Source organism: Lingula anatina, chromosome 3, assembly GCF_051362555.1.
Source record: "Lingula anatina isolate TDL-2025a chromosome 3, LinAna3.0, whole genome shotgun sequence".
In the NCBI taxonomy this organism is placed as follows: Eukaryota; Metazoa; Brachiopoda; class Lingulata; order Lingulida; family Lingulidae; genus Lingula; species Lingula anatina.
This window is the reverse complement of record NC_141769.1, coordinates 19,736,999-19,759,955: the sequence shown is the minus strand read 5'-3', so window position 1 is coordinate 19,759,955 and position 22,957 is coordinate 19,736,999. Positions and strand designations below refer to the sequence as shown.

The following is a 22,957-nucleotide window of genomic DNA, read 5'->3' as shown; positions in this document are numbered from 1 at the left end:
CGATGATCGCTGGCCGCGGCCAGCCTTTCGTATAATTGTAAAAAAGTGATATCTCCATGTCCAATATCAATGGCAAACCAATCCAAAACGACGTCCTGTTCTCTTTATGACTTTAATTGTCGTGTATTTTGAAATTAATGCTAGAGATGAATTTGACGGCAAAGCGGCCATATTTCCACGTGGTGATAATACGCATGCGCAGAAAGCTCATTTTCCGCACTCGGAACTACTCGGATGTCTCCGCAGTCGACAATGACAGCATGGAGCTTGCGGAATTAGCCGAGCATTGCCGATTGCATTTTCCGGCAAATTCAATCACGACGTTTGCGACAACCGACTTCCTTGGGGGGGGGGGGGGGGATTTTTTTTTTTTTTTTTTTTTTTGGAGAACGGACGAAAATCGGTGCGCGCGCAGGATGTCATCCATAAAATTAAAAAAGTGTGGCCTTAAAAAGAATTTAAGCACTGAGGGTGACTGAAAGGGCTCTTTTCTGTGATCCCGTTCAATCTTTATATTTTAAAGCCAAATTATATCAATAAATATTGAACTATCTTACAGAAATGTTGTTTCCAGTCCAAACTGCAATGTATGGCCAAATAAAATCAAACTGATTTTAAAATGTTTTTGTAACTTTCATTCAATAACCATTTTGTAAGTAAAGAATGTATCATACAAATCAACGTTAACTGGTCCTTAAAGCCTATAGACATTTTTATCAAAATAAAGCGATTATTTTTAAGATCTGATTTAAAATTTACAATATTTGGACATTTTTGTGGAAAACGCCACTTAATTTCTGAAACCTGTTTGACTTTGAAGCAAAAATATCGCTCTATTTTAAAAATCTGCCCTGAAACTGTATACTTTGGTATTCTGTATTCAAATATATAAATGGAGAGATTAACGGATTAGGTGACTTAATAATGTTTTTTATTGGTGATACTTAACAAAAAAAAAAAAAAAATGTATCCACTTTAGCTCTGACATTCTTGTGTACTATATCTGAATGTCGCATTTGGAAAATTTTCCTCCGTTGTCTACAATTTACCATCAATAATCCTACAAAGTAATAACCAGATTTTGAAATTGCGATTTTAATATGATCAAACCCTCATTTTACACTCAACTGAAGACTACTGTATAAAATTGAAAATTCGGTGCAACTTGGAATGTCACAATCCATGCAAGTCTTAATTTTCTCATGTCTTTTTGCGTCCAGAAGTTCTCCCTTGCAGACATTTGCATAAACAGTGCAATGTAATGAGAGTTATTTCGGCACTTTAAAGTTGAGTGTACAAATGAGTGTGATACAATTCGGAGTTGAAAGGCGGAAGCAAGTCCACTGCCGAGAGCGTCACCCCCGCCTGCAGCTGCGCTTTTAAGCTGGCGTTCTCCGTAAGTATACCTCTGACCTCCGCTCTAACGCTCTCGATGATATCACGTTTTAGCTCTTCCAACAGTTTTTGCTGTTGTGCCATTTGGTCGTGCTGGGTATCGAACCGCGTCTGCGTCAGTTCATAATGATCAGGGGGCGAATCGCGCTTCGAAACCTGTGCCGGTTGGTGCGTCTGGAGTTTCCCAAGATTTAAGTCGTGATGAGGGGGCTGCTGCTCTACTTGGGCTTGTGTCTCGTGCTGCGCGTGGGGGGACAACTGCAGGGCATTTGGGCGTTGGTCATTCTGCGTGTAATGCGTTACTGGGCTAATGCTCCGGGACTCGGACAAACTGGGCACTGGGCTGGTCGGGTGAAGCTGGCTGGAACTGGCATTGTTATTCTGAAGCATCTTCATGATATCTTTCTTAATTCTCTCCATATGAGCAGTTGTTATGCCGCTCTCGCGTTTACGGTCCTCGCGTAGCTCAAACCTAAAAGAGTTTTTTTAGCCAATGAAAAATTTTAAAATAATTGAAAATTTAAAAAGTTGTATGAAATTTTCAAAGTTTATCGTCAACTTCTAAACAATATTTGACACTGGAAGCTGCAGAATATTGTCAAATCACAAGTGCCCCTAAGACTCAGAAGACAAAATACCAGTAAAACAACATAGTGCATTATAGCAATAAGATACAAAAAAATTGCGTACCTATTTTATTATTATTATTATTATTTTTTTTTTTTGGGGGGGGGGGCAGATTATACATTATACCCCGGCATTAGGCGACAATACTGGTTTCTACCATCAGTAAGCCTCCATGGCCCTTTTCATTTTCATTTCATTTTCACATCGAGCGGCATTAAATAATTCAATCCGAACCAGTGCACTTTGAGAGGTTGAGAACTTAATGTTGTGGTTATTACGTAAAATAGTAACCTAAGTAGTGCATCCGACCAGTCACCTATTGATCAACTTATCTAAACAGCAGGAAGTGATCATGTGGATGATAATAAGGATGTGACGTACCTCAGGCTCGATATATCCTGTTTGATTTCTAACAAATCATCTTCATTGACTCCATCCTGGCTGCTCTGCTTCTTAAACTGTAGGATGTATCTACTTACTAGGCGCCGCATAATGTCCTGAAATCAACACGGGTTTAAAATTATTTTTGGCTAGTAAAATGAGCACTTCTTTATTTCTATTTTTGAAATCGTGCAAATTAGCCATTTATTTACAAGATCCATAGACTCAAAAACACCTACTTTCGTATTATTCAGGCAGAAAGTGTAACTACATGATGCCTTTTTTTTTTCATTTTGACTATCATGTTGTTTTGATACTTTGTTAAACTTGTATTCAAGAACGAAATAATGTAATGCATATCATTTGAAACTATTTTTATTTAATAACCTTCCTCTTTGGTGAATATACACAAAAGTCCATCATACACTAAATTGCATCAAATGATATTCAAAGTGACCAAAGCATTTATTAATAAGCAATCGTGAATTCGGTGTTAAAGGAAAGTAGTCCTTGTTTACTTTGATTGTTCACAACTCAAATTCTTCAGTACCTTGTAGTTTGGACCCGTATACACGGTGCTGGAGTCTGTATTAACTTTCCCATTCGCTGTTCTCTGCACGACAGAAGAAAATATAACATAAAATAAATAATAATATGTGATTTCAGGAAAATATCATATAATTAGTGAATGCTTTCAGTCATCCAGTAGAATTATAACGACAACTATGTATATGACAATAAATAGGGTGGCCATCCCATCCAGGACATAACCTATAGTGAAAGGTACCAGGCTGAGACCGCAAAGTCGGTCAGTTACCAACTTAAGTTCCGGTATCAGAATTATTCATAGTTTTCAATATCATATTATGTTATGGATATTAAGTGAGGCTTTCAGAAATAAATTGATCGCACACGCTTTTTTTTTTTTTTTTTTTTTTTTTTTTTTTTTTTTTGTAGTTTAAACATTATCGCTCAGAAACGCTTTGCAAACCCTTTTCGTATATACAGAGTAGGGGTAGCTGGATCAATGTTTGCTTTGCTTTTTAATTCATTTTTGTTCAACTTTCCCCTTACACACGCTGCAATCAATAGCAGGAACATATACATAGGGATAGGAATGACGCCGGATTTTCAACACAACAAGATTAACAGAACAAAATTGTGGAAATGTAACCTTGTCTGTGTAAACTATTATGGTAAGTGCCCAGTGCCAGTACTGCCATCTATATTTTACCTTGGATTGCTCCTCTGACTTCCGGTGGAATCGTTCCCGGCATTTGCATACACTGTCCTTTATAGCTACAATGCAATAGTACACCGATTTGGGGCTAACTAGGAGGTTGAAAGGGGGCGATAGCGTAGACCCTTCGTCGAAGTAACTGGTCCAAAGTTTTGTACGCGCAAATTTCCACTCACGGTCGCCATGTGCCTGTGTAAGGTACACAAATGTACAAATTATTCAAATAAAGGTGTGTAGGGCCCTTCAAGATAAAACACTGACCAAAGCTGTATGGATGTTTCTGAAATATATATCCAATTGTTTTATGGTAAAGTAATTACTTCACAGATGTACTTTTTGTATATTGGTACGTGATTAAATCACGGATTGAAAACGTCTGCAACTAAATAAAATGTACGATGAAATAAGTCAAATGCAGAATGGAATTCGAAAATTTCAGACCAAAAATATATGGGTATTCATTCAATGTTTATGTATGGATATTCATTCAACGTTTATGTGTGCCTGTCCAGGTTCTGGCATTGTAAACAAAAAGGGATCATCGCTGGAAAGTATGTATTGATTCTAGGACAATACCCGTGCCAAGCTACTTACCTCAATGTCCTGAAAGGAACTTGACATCATGGCAATTAGCATATTGATTAGGACTATGATTGCCATGGCATGGTACACCATAAACAGCAACTCCCCAATCCCCTTGGTGAACGGCTGTCCATCTTTTATGTTGATGTCCTTCAACTGTGTCAAACCGAACAGCGACCAAATTAACGTGCCTACACTCTGGTCTAGCCTGGATGAAAAAAAAATTAACCAGTGTGGGTGGGAAATAGGAACAGTCAACCTTATTAAACACTGAAGACACCAAGAACTGTTGTAAAATTTGGGTTTATAATGGTTTATGGCACGTTAAGGAATTTCATGAGTTCCGATCCAAGAGCAAATACAGGGCTGTTTTTGATAATGCAAACTATAGGCAAGACGAAAAAAGGATGCTCTTCATTGCGATGATGGTTGACATTTATACTATCAACAAAGGTATATACTTAAACCGTAATCCAAATTGCTTTCTTGATTTTCCTGAGCTTTCGTGTGTATGAAAATATAAAAATATATGTGTATCTAGTCGACAATTTTACAAAATCACAAATAATTCCATTCAATAATTACAAAGATGATTGGAAACTGATTTATGGGATTTATTCAAAGAATACATACGTGTAAAACGGCGCTGTGGATCCATCAGGTGGTTGATAAGACGAATACAACTGGTTAAGTCCGCATGCAAATGACGCCAACACTAGCATGAAAATAAACAAGAACTTAGCAATGTCAATCAACATGCACCCAAGAGAAATCTGCAACGGACCAAGGTTTGGATTGGCCAGGAAAAGGTAAATGATTCGTGCAAAACTGAACACGTTGGCCACAGCAAATAAACCCTCGGAGATCAGAGTCGGGTCTTCCATGGGCCAGTACTTCCGGTCAAGTTCGGATGGGCCATAATCTCCGGATTGGATTTGTATGAACGCCACTGTCCGTAGAGAGAAGGTACACAGATAAAGGGACAGCATGATGAAGTCCAACCAGTTCCACCATTGCCGTATGTAGGCCTTCAAGCCTTCCTCCCATAATTGCTTGCACTCTGCCCAAATGAAACCTGAAAGTCATAAACCACTCTTTCAAACACCAAAAACAGATTGCTAAATAAATTTGATAGAAAATAGCCTTAATAGAAAATAAATGTACCTGTTCAGAATGTCTCTTGTCAATAAGTCATAAGCATTGCCTTCAACACAATTATTCCTATACCACTGAAACATTGGCACATGCCAGTACATTTATAAATCTACTGTGTACATAATAACCTGTAACAAAGATTACAATCAGCCCTTCCAGTGCGGTAGGTGGTGGGCCTCGCTTCCGGGCATTTCCTTCTTTGTCATTGGCCGAGGCGCTGGCTAACAGAAACAAAAACACGCCAAATGACGTGCTGTGGTATAGGAACTTCATAAAAGGACTCCGGACCAGCTGCCCGATGCGGCTTCTGGGAAAGATGAGATAGACGAAGGAGAGGAATGGCATGAGAAATATGAGACCAACGCAGGTAAGGAATTTCATGATGCTATTGCGTCTCCGCCAGCCCGGAAGACCTGCGTACCAGATTGACGTAAGAAGCTGCTGGCAGTGGGGGTGAGCGACAAACTGAAATGAGAAAGGAATTACTTTAATTGCAGAACAACGGTTGATCGCTTCCTCGACTAAGGGATCGCCCACATTATCTTGTTTTTTTTACCGTTTGGTCAAAAAAGGGCATATAAATTTTTGTTTTTGCACATTTGAATTGATTTTGTCAAGTCGAATTGAATTGTCTATCCATTAGAATCTATCTTCCATTTCAAAAGACGAGGTTAATAATTTTCATTTTAGCGGCTTTAGTCTATGAGAAACCTATAAACAAAGTTTTATAGTTACAACTATCCTCTAAGTAATGAATTTTTGCGGTGTGCCAAATAAACATTATTAGCCACTAGGCATCCTATACGAAACCGGAAATCTTTCCATCAAGTTACCTGCTTCTGCTCATATTTTATTGCAAATTTCAATCTGTCCAAGGTAAAGCGGTCGGGATATCTTTCGTCGCCGTTGATATTATCGTGGTGATCTCTGTTCAGGACTTCTATCACTTCCTCTGTGGTCCGACACTGATCCAACAAGTCACACGCAAATGTTTTGCATTGCTCACTCAGTTGCATGTACGTATCCTTAAACTCATTTTCCCTTGACGCCAGGCATTCGAGCTCCCACGAAAGTTTAAAAGAGGTCAGTATTGGATCTGAACTGGTGAGGGAGATCCAGGCCGGACTGGCCAGGGCTCGGTATGTGTGAATTCTTCGTAGTGAGTGTCGTAAACTGTCCCTGATGACCTGATTGCGGCAACGTGTGCACGTGCAGGTGATGTCATGAGGTTTGTCGATTTTGGCGCCCCTCGACAGGAGCAACTGGAGAATTTCGAACTGGTTGCAATGAGCGGCCAAGATAACCGGAGAGATGTCTGCAGAATAATCCGCGCTTTCTTCTCCTGGCGGTTGATTTTGACTCCAGTCCATCCCAAGCATGTCCCTACTGATACTATGGTGGTCTATAAGCATTTCTACGATCTTGTACACACCCTCGCGAATGGCGTACAATAGAGCATCTCCGATCTTGACGCCGTCTTGCTGGAGAAGAAGTTCCACTATTTCAACGTTCTCGTTATCTACCGCAATCTGGATGGCTGATCGACCAAGAATATTGGTGCAGTTAACGTTGACCTTGTTTGGTCCTTGCAAACATCTAATTTAGAAGAGAAAAACACAAATACACAGTGCTATATTACGCCACACTGAAATAATTGCAATACGATACTGTTAGAAGAAAAGAGAATGTATTAAAGACATACTTATCATTGTAGAATTCTTGTTTGTAAAATTCGTGAAACATTCTAATAATGCATTCAAACTGTAATAGTGCAACTACCGCATCAGTAAAGATTTGTAAAGATTCCATAGTCTCTGCTCAATATTAACAATGTCCCAATGAAACCATCGACTTGTACAATTTCACAAGGTGCCATGAGGTATTTTTTTACACGGGAATATATTGAAGAGTGGGTCTCTTTATCTTAGTTTTTATACCGTATGCCCGGGTAAGTCATTTCCTATGTTGGTCCAGCTTTTAGGGATCTTTAAACAGCGCTTGGACAAAAGGTGCGAATTATTTGTCCAAGAGCGGTGTTTAGGTGATTTGTAGAAGTGCTATGCGCTAACTTCAAACCCCCAACATACTAGTACGATTTTCAATACCTTATCATTGTGGCCTTGTCTCCTCTTTCTGCGGCGTCCAGGAAAATCCTCTCGTGGGGATCCATTCGGTGGCCTTGTTTCAGCGGCTCCAGGGGTATTGGAACGGAGCGGTTGGAGCCTCGAGAGCTATTGGGACTGTAGCACTGGAGTGAGCTGCTGGACATCATGTATGTATCCGGCCTGAAAGTCATAAACAGGGTGTGTTAAAAGTGGTCTGTCTTTGCCTAGTGTGAGCCTCGCCTTTCTGAAAGATTTCAATAAAATTGAAATATTGAAAAATTTTCCTGTGTGAAAGAAACGTGACTCCATGTTTTGCGGCTTATTTGCGAATCTCTTTTCATTGAGAGGCAAGTCAGGCTATGGTGCTTGATCTCCCACACAATGCTCATTACGAGAATAAGTTGACGTCATATACTACATTTCCCGAAGAAAGATCTCATTTACTATGGTTATCTCGAATTGATACAGACCTGATCATGCATTTCACCAACAGATGATTCACAAGGAGATGTTTTCCTAATATGTTTAAAAACACTAATTCAACCGCTTCCGAAAAAACAAAACCTTGACAAAATCCCTCTTAACTCTAAGTTATTCGTGTCAGAGATAATTGAGAGGGATAAACAGCGTAGCTGTTAGATTTTGACATTCAGAAGCAAACAACCCCGTAGAAAAAATCTTCAAAGTCAATCATAGCACTTTATCGGCGATTTTGAGAATTGAATTAATTTATAGTGGCGTTGACAAGCACTCTTCGATGTTGTTGGTGCTTCTAGATATGTCAGCTGCCTTTGGAACTGTAGATCATGTTCTGGTGGCATTTCTCCAACAGAGAGTTGTGGTTACAATCTTATCCTCTAAGGAGAGTTTTTGAACCTTTACAGCTTTAATTTTGTGTTCCCATTTCAGCAGTCTTGGTTTTCTAAAGTTCTGTTTTCCTGTTAACCGTTGGTGCTAGTCTGGGTGATAAGATCTTATTCATGCGGACCACACCCAATTGTTCACATATGGCAGCATTAGTGATCCAGCATTGTCAGTGAACTGTAAACTGCATATCAGCCTCAGGGGATGGCTTATTGCAGACAAATGAAAGATAATGGTGGCAAAACTGAATTTGTAATTTTTGCTCATCATAACAATGGCCATGCATAGAACCTGTAGCTTAGAATATGTGCCGTTTGACAAAAGCCTCTATACTTACTTTAAAAAATCATTAGTGCGTTTGGATTCTACACAATGGACAGGTAACTCAGATCTCCAATGATAGTTATTCGTGTCTATTCGACGTGTGTATTTAATTATTGCACCGAAGAAAACATCTGGGTCCGCCTTACATGTTATGCATATTATACACGCACGTTATACTGGTTATACATGCATTAGTCACACTTAGGCTTGGTTTCTGCAACTATGTCTTATATTGGTATACAGATAAGATTGATGGGTAACAGCTAGTGCACGACCTTAAACCCCCTTTACACTGGATGGCGTCCTTTCTGTGTCCTTTGTGCGACCATGAAACTGGCATCGCCGTGGTCGTAGAAAGGAGGCACAAGCATCGATTTGGTTGCAGAATGAATGCTCAATGACCCGCCTGTTTTTGGCACGCCAAGTATTTTTTTTTACTCTAAAACGGGACCCTACGGTGGGACGCAGAAAGGACGCCGTCTAGTGTAAAGGGGGCTTTAAACACCACACCCTAGAGATTGCCAAGATACTCCAATTTTGAAACAGTTGCACTTGCTACCAAATCGGACTAGCACTTTGTACATACTGCATTTTATCGTCTAGCTCCGCCATACAGAAAAATCTGATTAAACATCATAATCGTCAACAAACTCGAAGGTCTGATGACAAACTTTTACAGAGAATTTTTAAGGTTTGTTTAAACAGATGGTGACAGCATATTATAAACAATGTACTTGTATCTGCAGCAGAGTGCGTATTCATTTATGACAAATAAAGTGACAGGAGCCATTAAAAAAAGAACTGAAAACATACCATTTCGAAGGCATTTCATTTATAGATTTGTTCGTATTAATAAAGAATATATTTAAATCCCAGATTTTTTACTTTTTACTTGTATTGTCTTAATTTCTTTTTCGATAGTTATTTGTGTTATGTGTTTCTGCTAGCTATTTGTTGAACATACATCTGGTAAAACCTGAACACAATTGTATGCTTTTATACTTAAAATGAATATGTTAATAAATAAACCATCATTCGTTTCACGGCATTACATGAAACCAAAAGTTATCTTAATGTTGGATACCGCAATTTCTAACCAACTGATGAAATCTGAAATCTCTTCCGGGCGTTGTCAGCTCAGCGCTTATGTTTCCTGCTTGCATTGGCGTGCCAGATTCGTGTATTGTTAGTGCATTGAACAAAATACCAGGAAGCCACAAACAGTCGCAAGTCTATCACTTAGATACTTGATTATTTCAAGGTTCTGTCTAGAAACGTCTCTTTCATACTAGTACATGTTTGACTATTGATTTATTTCATTTTATGATGTAAAACCACTTACTGGATAATAATATGATAAACGATAATAACGCATTTTTTAATTTTACTTGGTTCTACGCAGTCAATCGGTTAGGACACTGTCACTGATAGGCGACTACTGCATTGATCTGACTGCGCTGACACGTCCACGTAAACCGCCCCATGCTTTCATTACAGCGGCCTGATGTTGAATTTTCGATAGGGATACGCATGCAAGGTTTTTGAATTAGGGAGTGTCAAGGGGCTGAAATAAGCGTGTTGGTTGTACATGTTCAATAGTAAACATTTCAATCTGTTACTTTCTGATACCATGATATGTGAATGTTCAAGGTATACAATGCACGTTTGAAATGTCCTTAAAACAAATTTTATATCTAAATATTCTGTAAAGCTAATAATATTTGCCAACTCCGTTCACAGAAATTATAAAACCCCTCAAATAAAGGGAATCGCGGAAATAATACTGGGGATGTGTCGGTCTAAATGTATAGCAAGAAAATTAAAACTAAATCTTTTAATTGTAAATTATATTGCACAAACAAACCCCAGTGCAGGGACTGGTCGAGCATTGATTACTGATCAGGTGAAAAATTTGATTTCTATTTGAGGGTAAATCAGATTTGACGCAAATATTTCGGATACGATACCTTTAAGCTCACATCCACGGGAAAGCGTATCTGGACGTCCACCACTGAAGACTCAAGGAGCTATTTTATAACAGTGTATCACTTATGGGGTATACATCATGCCCATTTTTAACAAGTTAGTGTAAATTGTATGCAGTTACAGAATGCAAATCGGATACCGAAAGAGCACATACAACAGAGTATGCATTCACACGTACACAAATACACACATGTTTACGCATGCAGTGGCACATAAACGGTATATGCAGTAAAAATGTAAATGTGCATGTGCGAACTTGAGCATATTACACGTGAAGAAAATTGCTGGTATCATCTTAATTGGCTGTTGTTTCAGATTGTATGCTCTGTAACCTACTGAAAATTACTGTCTCGAAGGCGTTAATTTTCACACAAGGCTGTGATTGAAGTATGCATGTATGTACTAATGCGATTCTTTTAAGCGCCGCCAATCTTGTTGATCCCACATTGACTTACCGTTATAGTAATCCCTACACCAGTTGATTCCACTGTTAACATGATAATACAAAACCTAAATGTTAAGAAAGAATTAATGTGTTTTATCGACGATTTATCCCTTTAAAGTCACTTGGATGAGCTGCGTAGAAGCAAGACTCTCGGCAACGGAGAGTATTTAGAAATCAAGATTGCTAAACATCCGTACAACATGCACGTTTATTTGCACGTTTCCTTTTGACACAACATAATATCTCACTGTCAATAACATGTGATTGGTTTTTGTTAGGTAACAGATACGATCCTAAAAAAGTTGCCATCTGAAAAATCACATACAATATTCCTAACACTGATCTCGTCAACAATTTGAAACAATCTAAATAAGCAAACTTCAAAAAGAAAAGACAGAATTCAAGAATCAAAACTAGCCATACTATACAACCTTCAAAATACACTGAAGATGATGTGGACGTCAAGCAGCGAATGTCGTTTTACTAGCAACCCTTGTTATAAGACGACTTAAGGGCGTTTAAATAGAGCAAGTATTTAAGCAGAATTAAAAGCCTGTCAAAATAATGTCGGTCATAAATTAGCAGAAATGCTCACATAATCATTTCTCTTACCATTACTGGGTTCTGTAATTTCCAGTTGAAGAAATCATTCAACATATAACAAATCCCAGCACTTCTTGAAGCAGTTCGTCTACAGAGTTCTTAGATTAAGACTTAAAATGGCTTCAGGGACTACAGCATTAACTCAAACAGCGAACATATATCTGAAACAGCATTTTACTTACCATATCACCAAAGTCTATTTTGAGAGGTTCATTCCTAACACCCTGAGTCCCCCAGTTTATATCGCAGCCTTCTCTTCACCTGTAGACAATGGCCGTTCTCTGTCAACCTATGAAAGCTGGACGGAATGCGTTAGCGGAATGGGGGGGGGGGGGGGGGGGGGGGGGAAGTCCACGTTATTGCTCAGTAATCTCAATGTGATTCCAAACGAAAAGAATCGCGTCAATAGTGACGCACTGAATGAGCAGCACAATATCCGCGTGCATATGTGGCGGCTGTGCGCATGCACATGGCATCTTGGCACTTCTTGGACTCTCGCCTTTCAACCTTCTGAACTGTTTCGTAATTTGCGGCATGACCTTTAGGACTGGTTGGATCAGCGGTATTTCCAGTCGGCTTGTTATCTCTTTCTTTAGTAATGAGTGACATAACTGAAGTCTCTTCCGCATTTCTCTTTCTGATTGAAACACTGAAGCCTGTTCGTTCATATATCACGACCAAGGATTGCTCCTTCTCAAAATCAGAAATGTGAGGCGACATCACATATTAACTCGATCATGTATACTATAATTTTCTATATAAATAGGGTAAAGAATTTACCGTTTTAAAGAACTATTTCACGTGCGCTCCATACCGGTCAATTATGGATGTTATTTCTAGAAGCGGAAATACGAAAAAAAAAAATCAGCACGACCTGACCAGTCCGAGTGAATGATTTATGCTGTATAAATCACAAACATACTTGTGTGTATGCATAACGAGAGTAGGAAGACAAGATATCAATGTATGCGTAATTGCTATACATTTACTAGTATTGCTCGAGTGAAGTGCCATATACGCGATAATCATGGCGAACCCAGCGAGAGCTGCGAGTAAGGGATTATAACTAATTACATCGACTATGTTGAATCGTATGAAACATTAGTGTTAATACGCACTCGCGCTCAAATGGCAGGCGTTTTAATGCAGTGGTTCTGCGAATTTAAAAGAACTTCTTCATAAATAGTCACTGTGGTTTTGAACGGGCCTGGAGCAAATTGACGTGTTCGCGGTAAACAATACAGACAAGGTTGCTTTAAATAATATTATATAAAATCAGAACCCAGAAGTAGAGATAGAAACCTTAATATCTCTCTGTACTTATATAGGTATCAGGGACTCTTTGCACACGTTTACAAGCAGCAAAGGCATTCAATCTAACCTTATCTATAAGTTGTCTTTGCATTTATCTATTGCTTTGTCTACGCGGAAAGGTTAACTGAAGATTTATGCTTAGCTTTCCTTCTGTTTTAAGTCCATTTGGCTTTCACGTTATGATTGCTTTAAGGGACCCGATAGTGGTTATACGTCTAATATATTAACGTCCTTTGTTCCCAAGAAATTCCGCCATTGAGAGCAATGAACCAAATAACTTCAGTATACATTACTTCCGCCAACTTTCACCATTGAGATAATTAATCTAACCTCTTATTCAAGGAAACGCCGTACATGTTGTTTCCATGACGTCTTAAGGCACATTTCTAGTTCAACAAACGCAATGACGTATTTCGCACGTTGTGTGACACGCACATTATGTGACAAAGTGCCGTTCTTCTCGGAAATACCCAAGCTATACACCTGTGCTGGTTTATTTCCATAGAATTGGCAGAAGTTTTGAAAGTTGGTCTCTCTGTTTTCGTTTCTGGAGAAAACCTTGTATGAGAGATTGACAATGACTTTGGTAACAGGATTTGGAACAAATATTGTATTGCTATTACGAGTGCGTTAGCTGGCCATTCTAAGTAAAGAATATTATTTATAATTGTACATTATTACATTCTCTTACAGGTTAGCAAAAAATATTTGTTTATTTTTGGTTACTCAGATATTCAAATGTCGGTCACGAAGGCACCAACAGCTTTACCAACTGCACAACTGCACCTTAGCAGCGTGGACGGACACATCGCTGCTTCTTTGCTGTGACAAAATACTATGTACATCTACCGGGTATTATTTAAATTTTTATTTGCCTTTTAATTTATTATTATTATTATTATTATTATTATTATTATTATTATTATTATTATACTATTCGTAGATCAGTGGGTTTTTCACCTGTGTTGATAAAAATGTCGTCTAATTAACAAAATTACCTTTGTGTGACGAACTCGAGAGATAAAGATGCACTTTTGAATCACCAGTAAGAGAAGACCACAAGACCACAAGACCTAGAATGAATCGGCATTTCTGGGAAATATAAAAATATTGTTTCTATTTTAATAGATTTTAAAAGTACAGAAATCATCGGGATTTGGATAAGGATTAAGCTTTTAATCATTCGTGTTGGTAATTTCTGAAAGCTCGTCAGAAGCTTTTGAGATCTAAATACATGTATAAGCATTTCTTACTGTACTGGTATCTTTTGGTTTCTCTCTCAGCAGTGTCATTTGTCACGATAAATGATTTGATTTTTTATTATGCTTACTATATATATTTTTTCTTTTTAAACCATCCTTTCTTTTCAAAAATGCAGCATATTCAACCTTTGAAATGAAGGTGAATATTCAAATCTAGCTATATACCACATACATGCATTAACACTGTGGCACAAAAGCCCATTAACATCAATTGCTGCCATGATAAGAAAGACTCAGAGCACCCAAACTCTACATAGAGGTGCAAATGAAGTCACAGGCATGCTCTTAAAATATTAAGTGCACAGATTACAAACTATGTTTGATTATTTTAGGGTCCCACATCAAGAAGTTTGCATCAAAGTTTCACTCTCCTGGAACCATGAATAATAAAAATAAGTCATCGTCTAACCCCAAAAGGAACATACTTAACTGTTCCAAATGCAAAAACGTCCAGTTGTGGAAACGTTTTACCCACTTTGAAAATTCAACCACCATTGGTTTTGTTTTTTTATTTACCTTCTACAAGTATATCGTCGTAAAAATCATGATAATCTTCTGCATATGACAGTTAATTTTTCTTGATGAGCGACTTTAGTTGGCTTGTTATTGAATATGATAAAAGGTGGGTGGGAATACACCCCCACAGTAAAATAAGTATTAAATTAACTATTTTCCATTAGTGGTCCAAATATTGTATCAGAAATGTCAAACTATCATGGAATCAAAATATATATTTTTACTCAGCAACAGAAAGCCCTGTTTCCTGTTGCACCTTGGGCAAGATGAAACTTTCTGACAATTTTTTAGTCATTACGCAAACCCCCTCAAGTAACAGTTTAAACACATTTTTATAAAAACATCCTTACGTCATATATAATTTACCATGACTGAATCACTACAAAATATATCGGAACGAGATATATAAATAAAAATTATACGGCCCGGAGAATAGGCTCCTTACATAATATATAGACATGGTAAAAATTAAATGTAGATGTAAAATTGAGACAGCCGTGGATTTTTGTTCTATATTGGGTTTGAGTGAGGGCTGTTTAATACGACATATAACAATAACCAAGTCATCATTACTTACATATCACACCTTACGCGATGATACTTGGCAGTCATTTTCCCCATGGAGTTTTTTGTTTCACTGGGACTGGTTCAAAGGTCTCCACCAATGTCTTGCTGTACGAGATTGCATAGAGAATTAAAAGGAAAGGCTCTGAAAAGAGCCTACAAAATGCCTTCGATTCGATGGAAACCATAGAGCTTTTGAGTATAAACCAGCGCAACAGTTTTAATGCCATTGTTTTCGTTAATTCTTCTAGTTTTCCACAGCCCCATACTGGGTGTCTGAAAAGTTACACTAATTAACTGTATGATGAATTATCAGAGCAAACCGCAAAGCCCAACTCCCTTTTGTACGGCCAATTTGTAAGACTGCGAAAAGGCCGGAATAGGATTTGTTCCCCCTACAAATTAAGTGCTATCGATGTTATGATCTAATTATCAAGGGGCGGGCACTCTTCCTTGCATAACCCTCGGCATGGCCCGATAGTCAGCTGGAAATACGAACTCCCATTGATCCAATGACACCATAAGCATGTACAGTTCTACTCATTAGTATGGCTTCAACTGCATCGTTGTTGTGTAAGTATGAATTTATGTTCAAGCTGCAACGAAATGCAGTTGAATGCAGGCATACTAATGATCGAAACTGTATTTAAACGTCTTACGTGACCTTCTGTTTGCCTTGTGTTTGCCTTCTGCTGAAGCTCTTAAATTGGCAGTGCAAGAGGCAACAAGATAACGATGTAGATTTCAGATTTAAATCGACGTTATTGCATTTACATAAAGATGGACATCTCAAAATAGAATTTGTGAACATTGCTACTGTCCTGACTCGTGTCGAGATTCACAGTTTGTGTAATTGTAATTTCAATGGCATTTACTAATTGAAAATGTTGCTTTACGTATGGTAATGGTATTTGGTATGCATATTAACTAAGCATTTTTGGTATTAGATCAATCGCTCAGATACATTAATTTATAAAACGATCTGTGTTTATTTGAGATTAGAATTTCAAAAATCTCAGCAGGTGTGCAGTTTTTGCGCTTTAATGTATGGAAAAATAAAAATGCCCATTTCAAATCACTTCTGATCCAATCATAATACGTGGTTGCACATCAATATTAATACTGTATAATGGGCAATATGCCTTATCGAAATGGATATGGATAAACTGCAGTTGCAAGTTCCCCATGAAACATGGTCATGACTTGCAAAATTGCAACATGGGTTTCTTTTTGGAGAAATCATACAAATTCATCACAACCGCAATGTTCCAGTGTTTCTTGAAAAATACATCCCTATGATCGAAAGACCGCGCATTTGAGCAGATTTTTGTCGCCCATCGTGTTCCCAATACAAGCGAAATTCCGATTTTCTGCTGATGGCATATACTACGATGTTGGTTTTAGGTATTCATTTACGCATAGGTCTACACTCTTGACAATTTCACTGCAAGATACATGATAAACCATAAGCCAGGTGAACTTTGGTGTTTTAGCCTAAAAAACCTGTAAGACCCATCAGTGAGAGTACATTTGATAACTTGGTTTCGAATGCTATCAGGTGGTCGGGTGATACTCTTTCATTTTGTAGTTGAAACTTGCTGGATAAATAATCAATCAGAGTGTATTCCGAGAATTGGGATGTATTATATTACAACGTGGCCCAGGTGTCATTGAGATGATATCTTACTGTCAGCAGCATGGGATAAAATGAAATGAATTGGATTTCAGCTATGTCGTGACTAGCAGCATTACCACTGCATATGATATAGCTGATTAGTGGCCCTGAAGTGGCATGGGCTACTGGCTTTCCATGCTTTAGGAACTGTAATGGGAACCTGACGCAAAGGAAAGATCTCTGCTTAAGTCTGGGCCTCAAAATGCAAAATAATATCTACTGCTCAGCAAAACATTTGGCAATGTTTTATCGAACAGCGTCATTTTTCTAAGTGATTATTTGACCTCCAAGTCGACCGGAGATAATGTAAGCAAATCGAGAACTCGCTGATAACAATATGTTGGGCTGGGAATTCAACTGAACTTCTGAGAAATTAAACTGGTGATTTACCGCGACCAATTTGGCTTATATATCAACTAAATGTACCGTTTATGCCATATGGCACGCCCATTACATGAAGCTCCATCAATATACCTGTAGGTTTAGGAGCCTATAGCTATAATAGATATGGGATTGGGGCTTTTAACATGATTTAAGCAGTTGTTATATGTGTAAGACAGCGACGGTCTTCTCAACATTGATATTTACAACATCAACAATATATCTATAAAGGTGCGAAATAAGCAAATCATATGTGCATGGGGCATGCTACAAAACACATTGTCGTTATCATCAAGACAATGGCACTTTATTAAAGTCTTTGCCCGTTCATAAGTGAAATTGAATTTAAAGTTCTTATGTTTACGCTGAAAAATAGAGACAGTAACAAATGAATATGTCTCAGCTGTACTTTCGAAGGCCAAGTGAACTTGTATATTACAGCGAGGAAGAGCAGAAAGTTGTTTCCAACGGCGATAAGCATGAACATATATATTTTTACGTGTTTTTGCAAGCAGTTGATACTCAAAACTCATATTATTTCTTCGTTTCTGTACGTTAAGTATTGACGTGTATGCATATTACATGATAGCTTTAGCCTTATGGAGAGATAACTGTTACACCGGTTCTGATGAAACGCTTTTGTTGGTAATAGATCAAAAGCCATAGTTTCGCTTAGAGTGTAAGTGTAGTTCATTGACCGTTTTTACAGATAGTTCACAGGCTGATTTTATCTGCAATGTAAAAAAAAATTGTTACACGTAACAGAAATCGTAAATTGATACAAACTGATATGATTGTAGAAACGACAATAAACATCCAGCGCACACTACAGTCCGCTTTTAGTATTGATCTTTGAATCACGCAACTATCGAGGAGTCATGCTTGTTTTCCCTCCCTGACTTGTTTAAGAGTTTAATCTGCCTCATTTGATATCATCAAGAATATGCACAAATATGTGCTTTTATGAATACCTATGTTCTATTCTATTCTATTCTATTCTATTCTATTCTATTCTTAAACTAGTGGGTGGCGTGAATTATTGTTATTGTTAAAGCTTCGGTAGAGTGGCATATGTTCTGGAAATAACTCAGATTTTGAGTACTTCTCTAAAATTGACGCCTTGTATTTGGAGACCAATACTCCTTCGTGTGTGCGTGTAATCAGAATCCTTAAATCACATGCTACTTTTGAGTGTAAAGGAATCTTTTCCGTCGAGGAATCTTTTATACATCATTTAATATTTTTGTGAAAGACAATGCCTAAGACACGTCTGTTTCATCTTTACTAAGTAGAACTAAGAGAAAGATAATGTGACCACCTGATGCAGCGATATTTAAAGCTTTTGCCTTCGGAGACAGGAGTCAGAAGATTGAAAAAAGAAAGTGGCCTAGTTGTGCACACTTGGCGTGTGAATGCATTACATAAACCAGCTTAAAGAGACTTGGGCTGCATGTGGCATACCATGAGATATGCACATTTCACAGTTTCACAGTATATGTTCTTGCTCAATATAGTGTCTTGCTTGAACAGCGGGCTATTATTATTAGATTGCTCATTACATTGTCACCTTATTATGAACCTTGCTAAACTCTTTTGCTTTTCTAATCGTGTGTGTGTGTGTGTGTGTGTGTGTGTCGAGAGGGGGGGGGGCAGCTTCTAACCAACCTAAAATTCAGGCAATCCTACATGTGGTAGGATTGCCTGAAATCTGACTAATCCACCATGTGGAAATCTGTTGAAATCTGACTAATCCACCATGTATTTTCCAACTGGACGCAAAAACATAAATGTTTTGCGATTTTCAAACAAAATATCACCACACTGGCGTTTTTCATTTCCTACTGTTAAACTGTGTTTGTCAGCCATAAATTGAAAATAATCACACGGAAAATTATGTATATGAAAGTAGGAAAACCAGTAAAATTAATTTTCTTTGTGATTCATTCATTTATACTGGCAAATTTTGGAGTTTGAACTTGACTGTTTTGACCCCACATTCATTGAATACGTATGTAGGCAATATAATTACCAAAGGCAATAAAATTAAGTTCCTTTGTCCAGGCTTATCTGAGATATGTACATATTTAAAACCCCATAAATTGGCAACCATCTTGAATTTCGACGAGATGATTCTCTAGAGGAATGCGGGGTTATTTTGATTTAGTATGTCAAAAGCTAAGCACCTTCAAAACCTGATTTTTTACCCTCCATATAATGCTTTGCTTATTAATTTGCACTAATACACTTAACTATTTTACCCACTGTGAGGATAGTGAGTAATTCTTACCATGCGAAACGCTCTTAAATCATTCAAGTGCTCTTCGGGGTATTCAAGTGCGAATAAAATTTACCTGACAGTGAGGCCACGGCTTTGACTCGGAGAATGAACTGTAAAGCTACTAACGTTCTGATGCCAACAAAAAGTGCATTAGGACACATTAATACCAAATCTATATCAATAACAACTGAAGGAAATGATGACATATGACCATTAGCATCGCTAAATTGTCCAGAATTTGCAAGTTTGTGATAATTTTGCCTTTAGTTTATAGATGGTCAAAATTGACCCAATATTCCTTTTAGCAGGATATAACATCTAAAGGCCTCGTTGCTGAGATTTACTTCTATAATCTCTCATATTTTTCATTTATCTATCCCCAATGTACATGATTGTTAGAAACCTAATAGCGCCTGTATATATCCGATACTTTTGACAAATTGATTTTTTCTTTGCATATATCATACTTTAGGCATTGGTCAGTGGTGTCGATCTTTGCTTTTGTATTTTTTTTTCACACGATTCAATAACACTGGTTTTAGGCTTTTGTTGTTTTTGTGCAATTATTTATTTTCAATGATATAACATTTATTCGGCGTCATTGAATGATCATTGGAGTGCCATATTTTCACCATTAAATAGTTAAAACGCCGGACAATTAAAATTCCAAAAGACAGTTCTTCGTCAAGCTAATCATTGAAATGAGCCAAAAGCCCTATGAATATGAATGTTTTTCAATGGAAACTTTGAATAACACCTAAGTACAGACAAAGGATACCATTTCTGTTTTCACATAAAGATACATCGGATAACTTTGCATATTAACTAAATTATTCAAAATTATGAAGGGTTTGTACGTCGTTCGTTTTGTATATCTCACATAACGATACAAAACCTTATATTTAGTAGTGCCATACAAGGTGCCAGGGATTTACACAGTAGACTTAAATAAAGAAATTTTACATCATCACAAAATACATATTTTTAACTTCACAGCTGAACAACACCCATTGGTTATGATATATGTTGTCGCCATATTCTATGCCTTGCGTTTTGTCTCTTCTTGTCACGCCAAAGGGGCGTTAACACGCGTCCCCTGTGTTTTGAGATCTTAGGTAATACACACAAGCACTTAATTATGTGTGGCGAATATAAGCGCAAAAATACCACTTAAAGCAATATCAAAAAGAGACCTACCCGTGAACACCCAGTTAGGCAGAAGGCAGCAACCGACTAGCACGTCATCTTCTGCGCCGTACCAATCTGTGCCTGTAGATCTCTCTCTCTCTCTGTCAAACGTCACTCTATATCCGTCTCCGCACGACTGCTGCGACATCTGAGAACACCGGTTACTGCAACTGCTGCACTGCCATGGTAACAAAAACTATGGAAAATGAATCACAATCGATATCTTGTCTCCGATATATGAGGAAATCGTATGCCGAGATAGGCCAGGTAGCAACAAATGACAATTTGTGGTCATTATAATGCAAAGGTTGTATTTGAGAAAAAAAATAGCGAGAGCGAGAGAATGCCACAGATCTCTCATTCTGCGCTTCGAAACAATTTGTGGAAATGGCAATGCGAAAGAGACCTTGGCCACTGCTGTTTAAATCCAAAACCACGAGCTTAGTACGGCCAGGTTGATTGCGTGGCGTTATGCAGAGACAGCAACATAGGAGAAAAGAGTTAAATAATAGGGAGATGTTGAATTAAGCATCCATGACATACAGCGTTTCATCAACGACACAGACACACTCGTTTGGGTACTGTGTTAACTTAGCAGGATTATCGTGCCGTCGCTGAATATAAATAATCGATCGAATAGCTTCTGAATAACAAATCTGTTGTTTTGATGACACGTCTCTTTCTAAGACACATGCAATGTCATTAAGTCAATGACACAGTGGCATTGAATAACAAGGTTTTTTTCACATCTCGGTGAAGCGTTTGCACTTCGTGTTAGATTAATAAGTCTGGAAAGCGAAGTAAGTTCTATATCGCTTAGGTTCAATTTCATGTAAGCACAGATTGATTTATTTTTATTTTTTTTAATGTTTATATTTTCTCTTTTTAGACCTTTATTAAATATATATTTAAAATATTTGGAGCAAGTTTTGAGATTCTTTTCTGTAGGAATGGTCTTCTTTTTAGATCGTATCGAACGTATGGAGACTGAAAGATATAACATCCTTATACACTTTTGGAAATTAAAATGCATGGGTATGAATTGATTAGTATTTTACTCCTATTCCAATACAAGGCAAAGAAAACTGAAAATTCATTTACAGCATTAAATATTCCCAGACGCTATCGTACTAACTGTGGATCGATCTCCGAGGAGATTCTCGCTAAATTGCAATCAAGCGGCTTAGTTGTCTGCCACGCCTGCTGAAGCTGCTAGGGGGTAATTAATTATCGTTTAGCAGCTTCAGTAGGCGTCCCAGACATTCAAGCCGTTTAAGCTTAAAGCAATTTAGCGAGAAACCCCTCGGAGACAGATCAATCCTGGTAGATCGATCTAGGTATGGGAACCTAGTCCTATTTATCGGATTGCGCAAGTCTGTTGTTGATTATTTCGAGAGTAATGGAATAAACAAAAGGATTTAACAGTTAGAGGTTTGATTAACATGGCATACATAAATCATTAAAGGAAGATATATATTACGATTTCGCCCAATATATATATATATACGAGTTTTTATATGCCGGTCGCATGATGGAATCTGAAAGAAATGCATAAGGTAATTGATACGGAATAAAAGTAGTATTATGGATAGCATGGAATTTTTATAACACGTATTTCATAAACTCAGACGGCAACAGGTGAGAAATGAATTCTCACATTTCGGAAGTTTTCAATTCAGTTCTTTAAAGTATGCTTTTCCATGAGCACTTCGGCTAGAAATAGGATTTCTTCCAAGAACACACAAAGGAACACCTGAAACTGCTGTAACTCTTCAATGACAATTCTAAATTTAGTATCGTCTTCGCCATTGAGACAGCACCAAAGAGACCTAGGAACGACATAATGTCAGACTTCTTTTAAGGGCAAAAAGGCCAATGCAAATTTCTGGTCCCGTCCTGGGTGACGTGTTGAATTTTATTTTAACTGTCAGTGCAGTCTTAAGATTGCTTTACTCTTGATATGAATAAGCTAAACATTAGACATCTATAGACGACAGTCGATTTCAAACTCGAGAAATTTTCATTTCCTCCATTTTAACGTTATCGTCGTCATGTAATAATTTTCACACATG

General features: G+C 37.8%; 1 protein-coding gene across 2 annotated transcripts; it reads right to left on the bottom strand.

Annotated features, from left to right (window-relative positions):
- Window positions 1-909: 909 nt before the first annotated feature.
- Window positions 910-21,017, bottom strand: LOC106156216 (transient-receptor-potential-like protein). 2 transcript variants are annotated; one of them, XM_013531342.2, is made up of 10 exons: window positions 20,895-21,017; window positions 7,486-7,665; window positions 6,214-6,976; window positions 5,509-5,845; window positions 4,859-5,300; window positions 4,238-4,433; window positions 3,638-3,832; window positions 2,954-3,016; window positions 2,404-2,519; window positions 910-1,867 (listed from the first exon to the last, which is right to left on the bottom strand). In XM_013531342.2, the coding sequence occupies exons 2-10, from the start codon at window positions 7,650-7,652 to the stop codon at window positions 1,282-1,284; spliced, it is 2,865 nt and encodes a 954-aa protein (XP_013386796.1). In that variant the 5' UTR covers window positions 7,653-7,665; window positions 20,895-21,017; the 3' UTR covers window positions 910-1,281. The 2 variants fall into 2 exon arrangements, with proteins under 2 accessions (XP_013386796.1, XP_086865241.1); XM_087009115.1 differs by lacking the exon at window positions 20,895-21,017 and adding an exon at window positions 11,890-12,025.
- Between the last annotated feature and the right edge of the window lie 1,940 nt (window positions 21,018-22,957).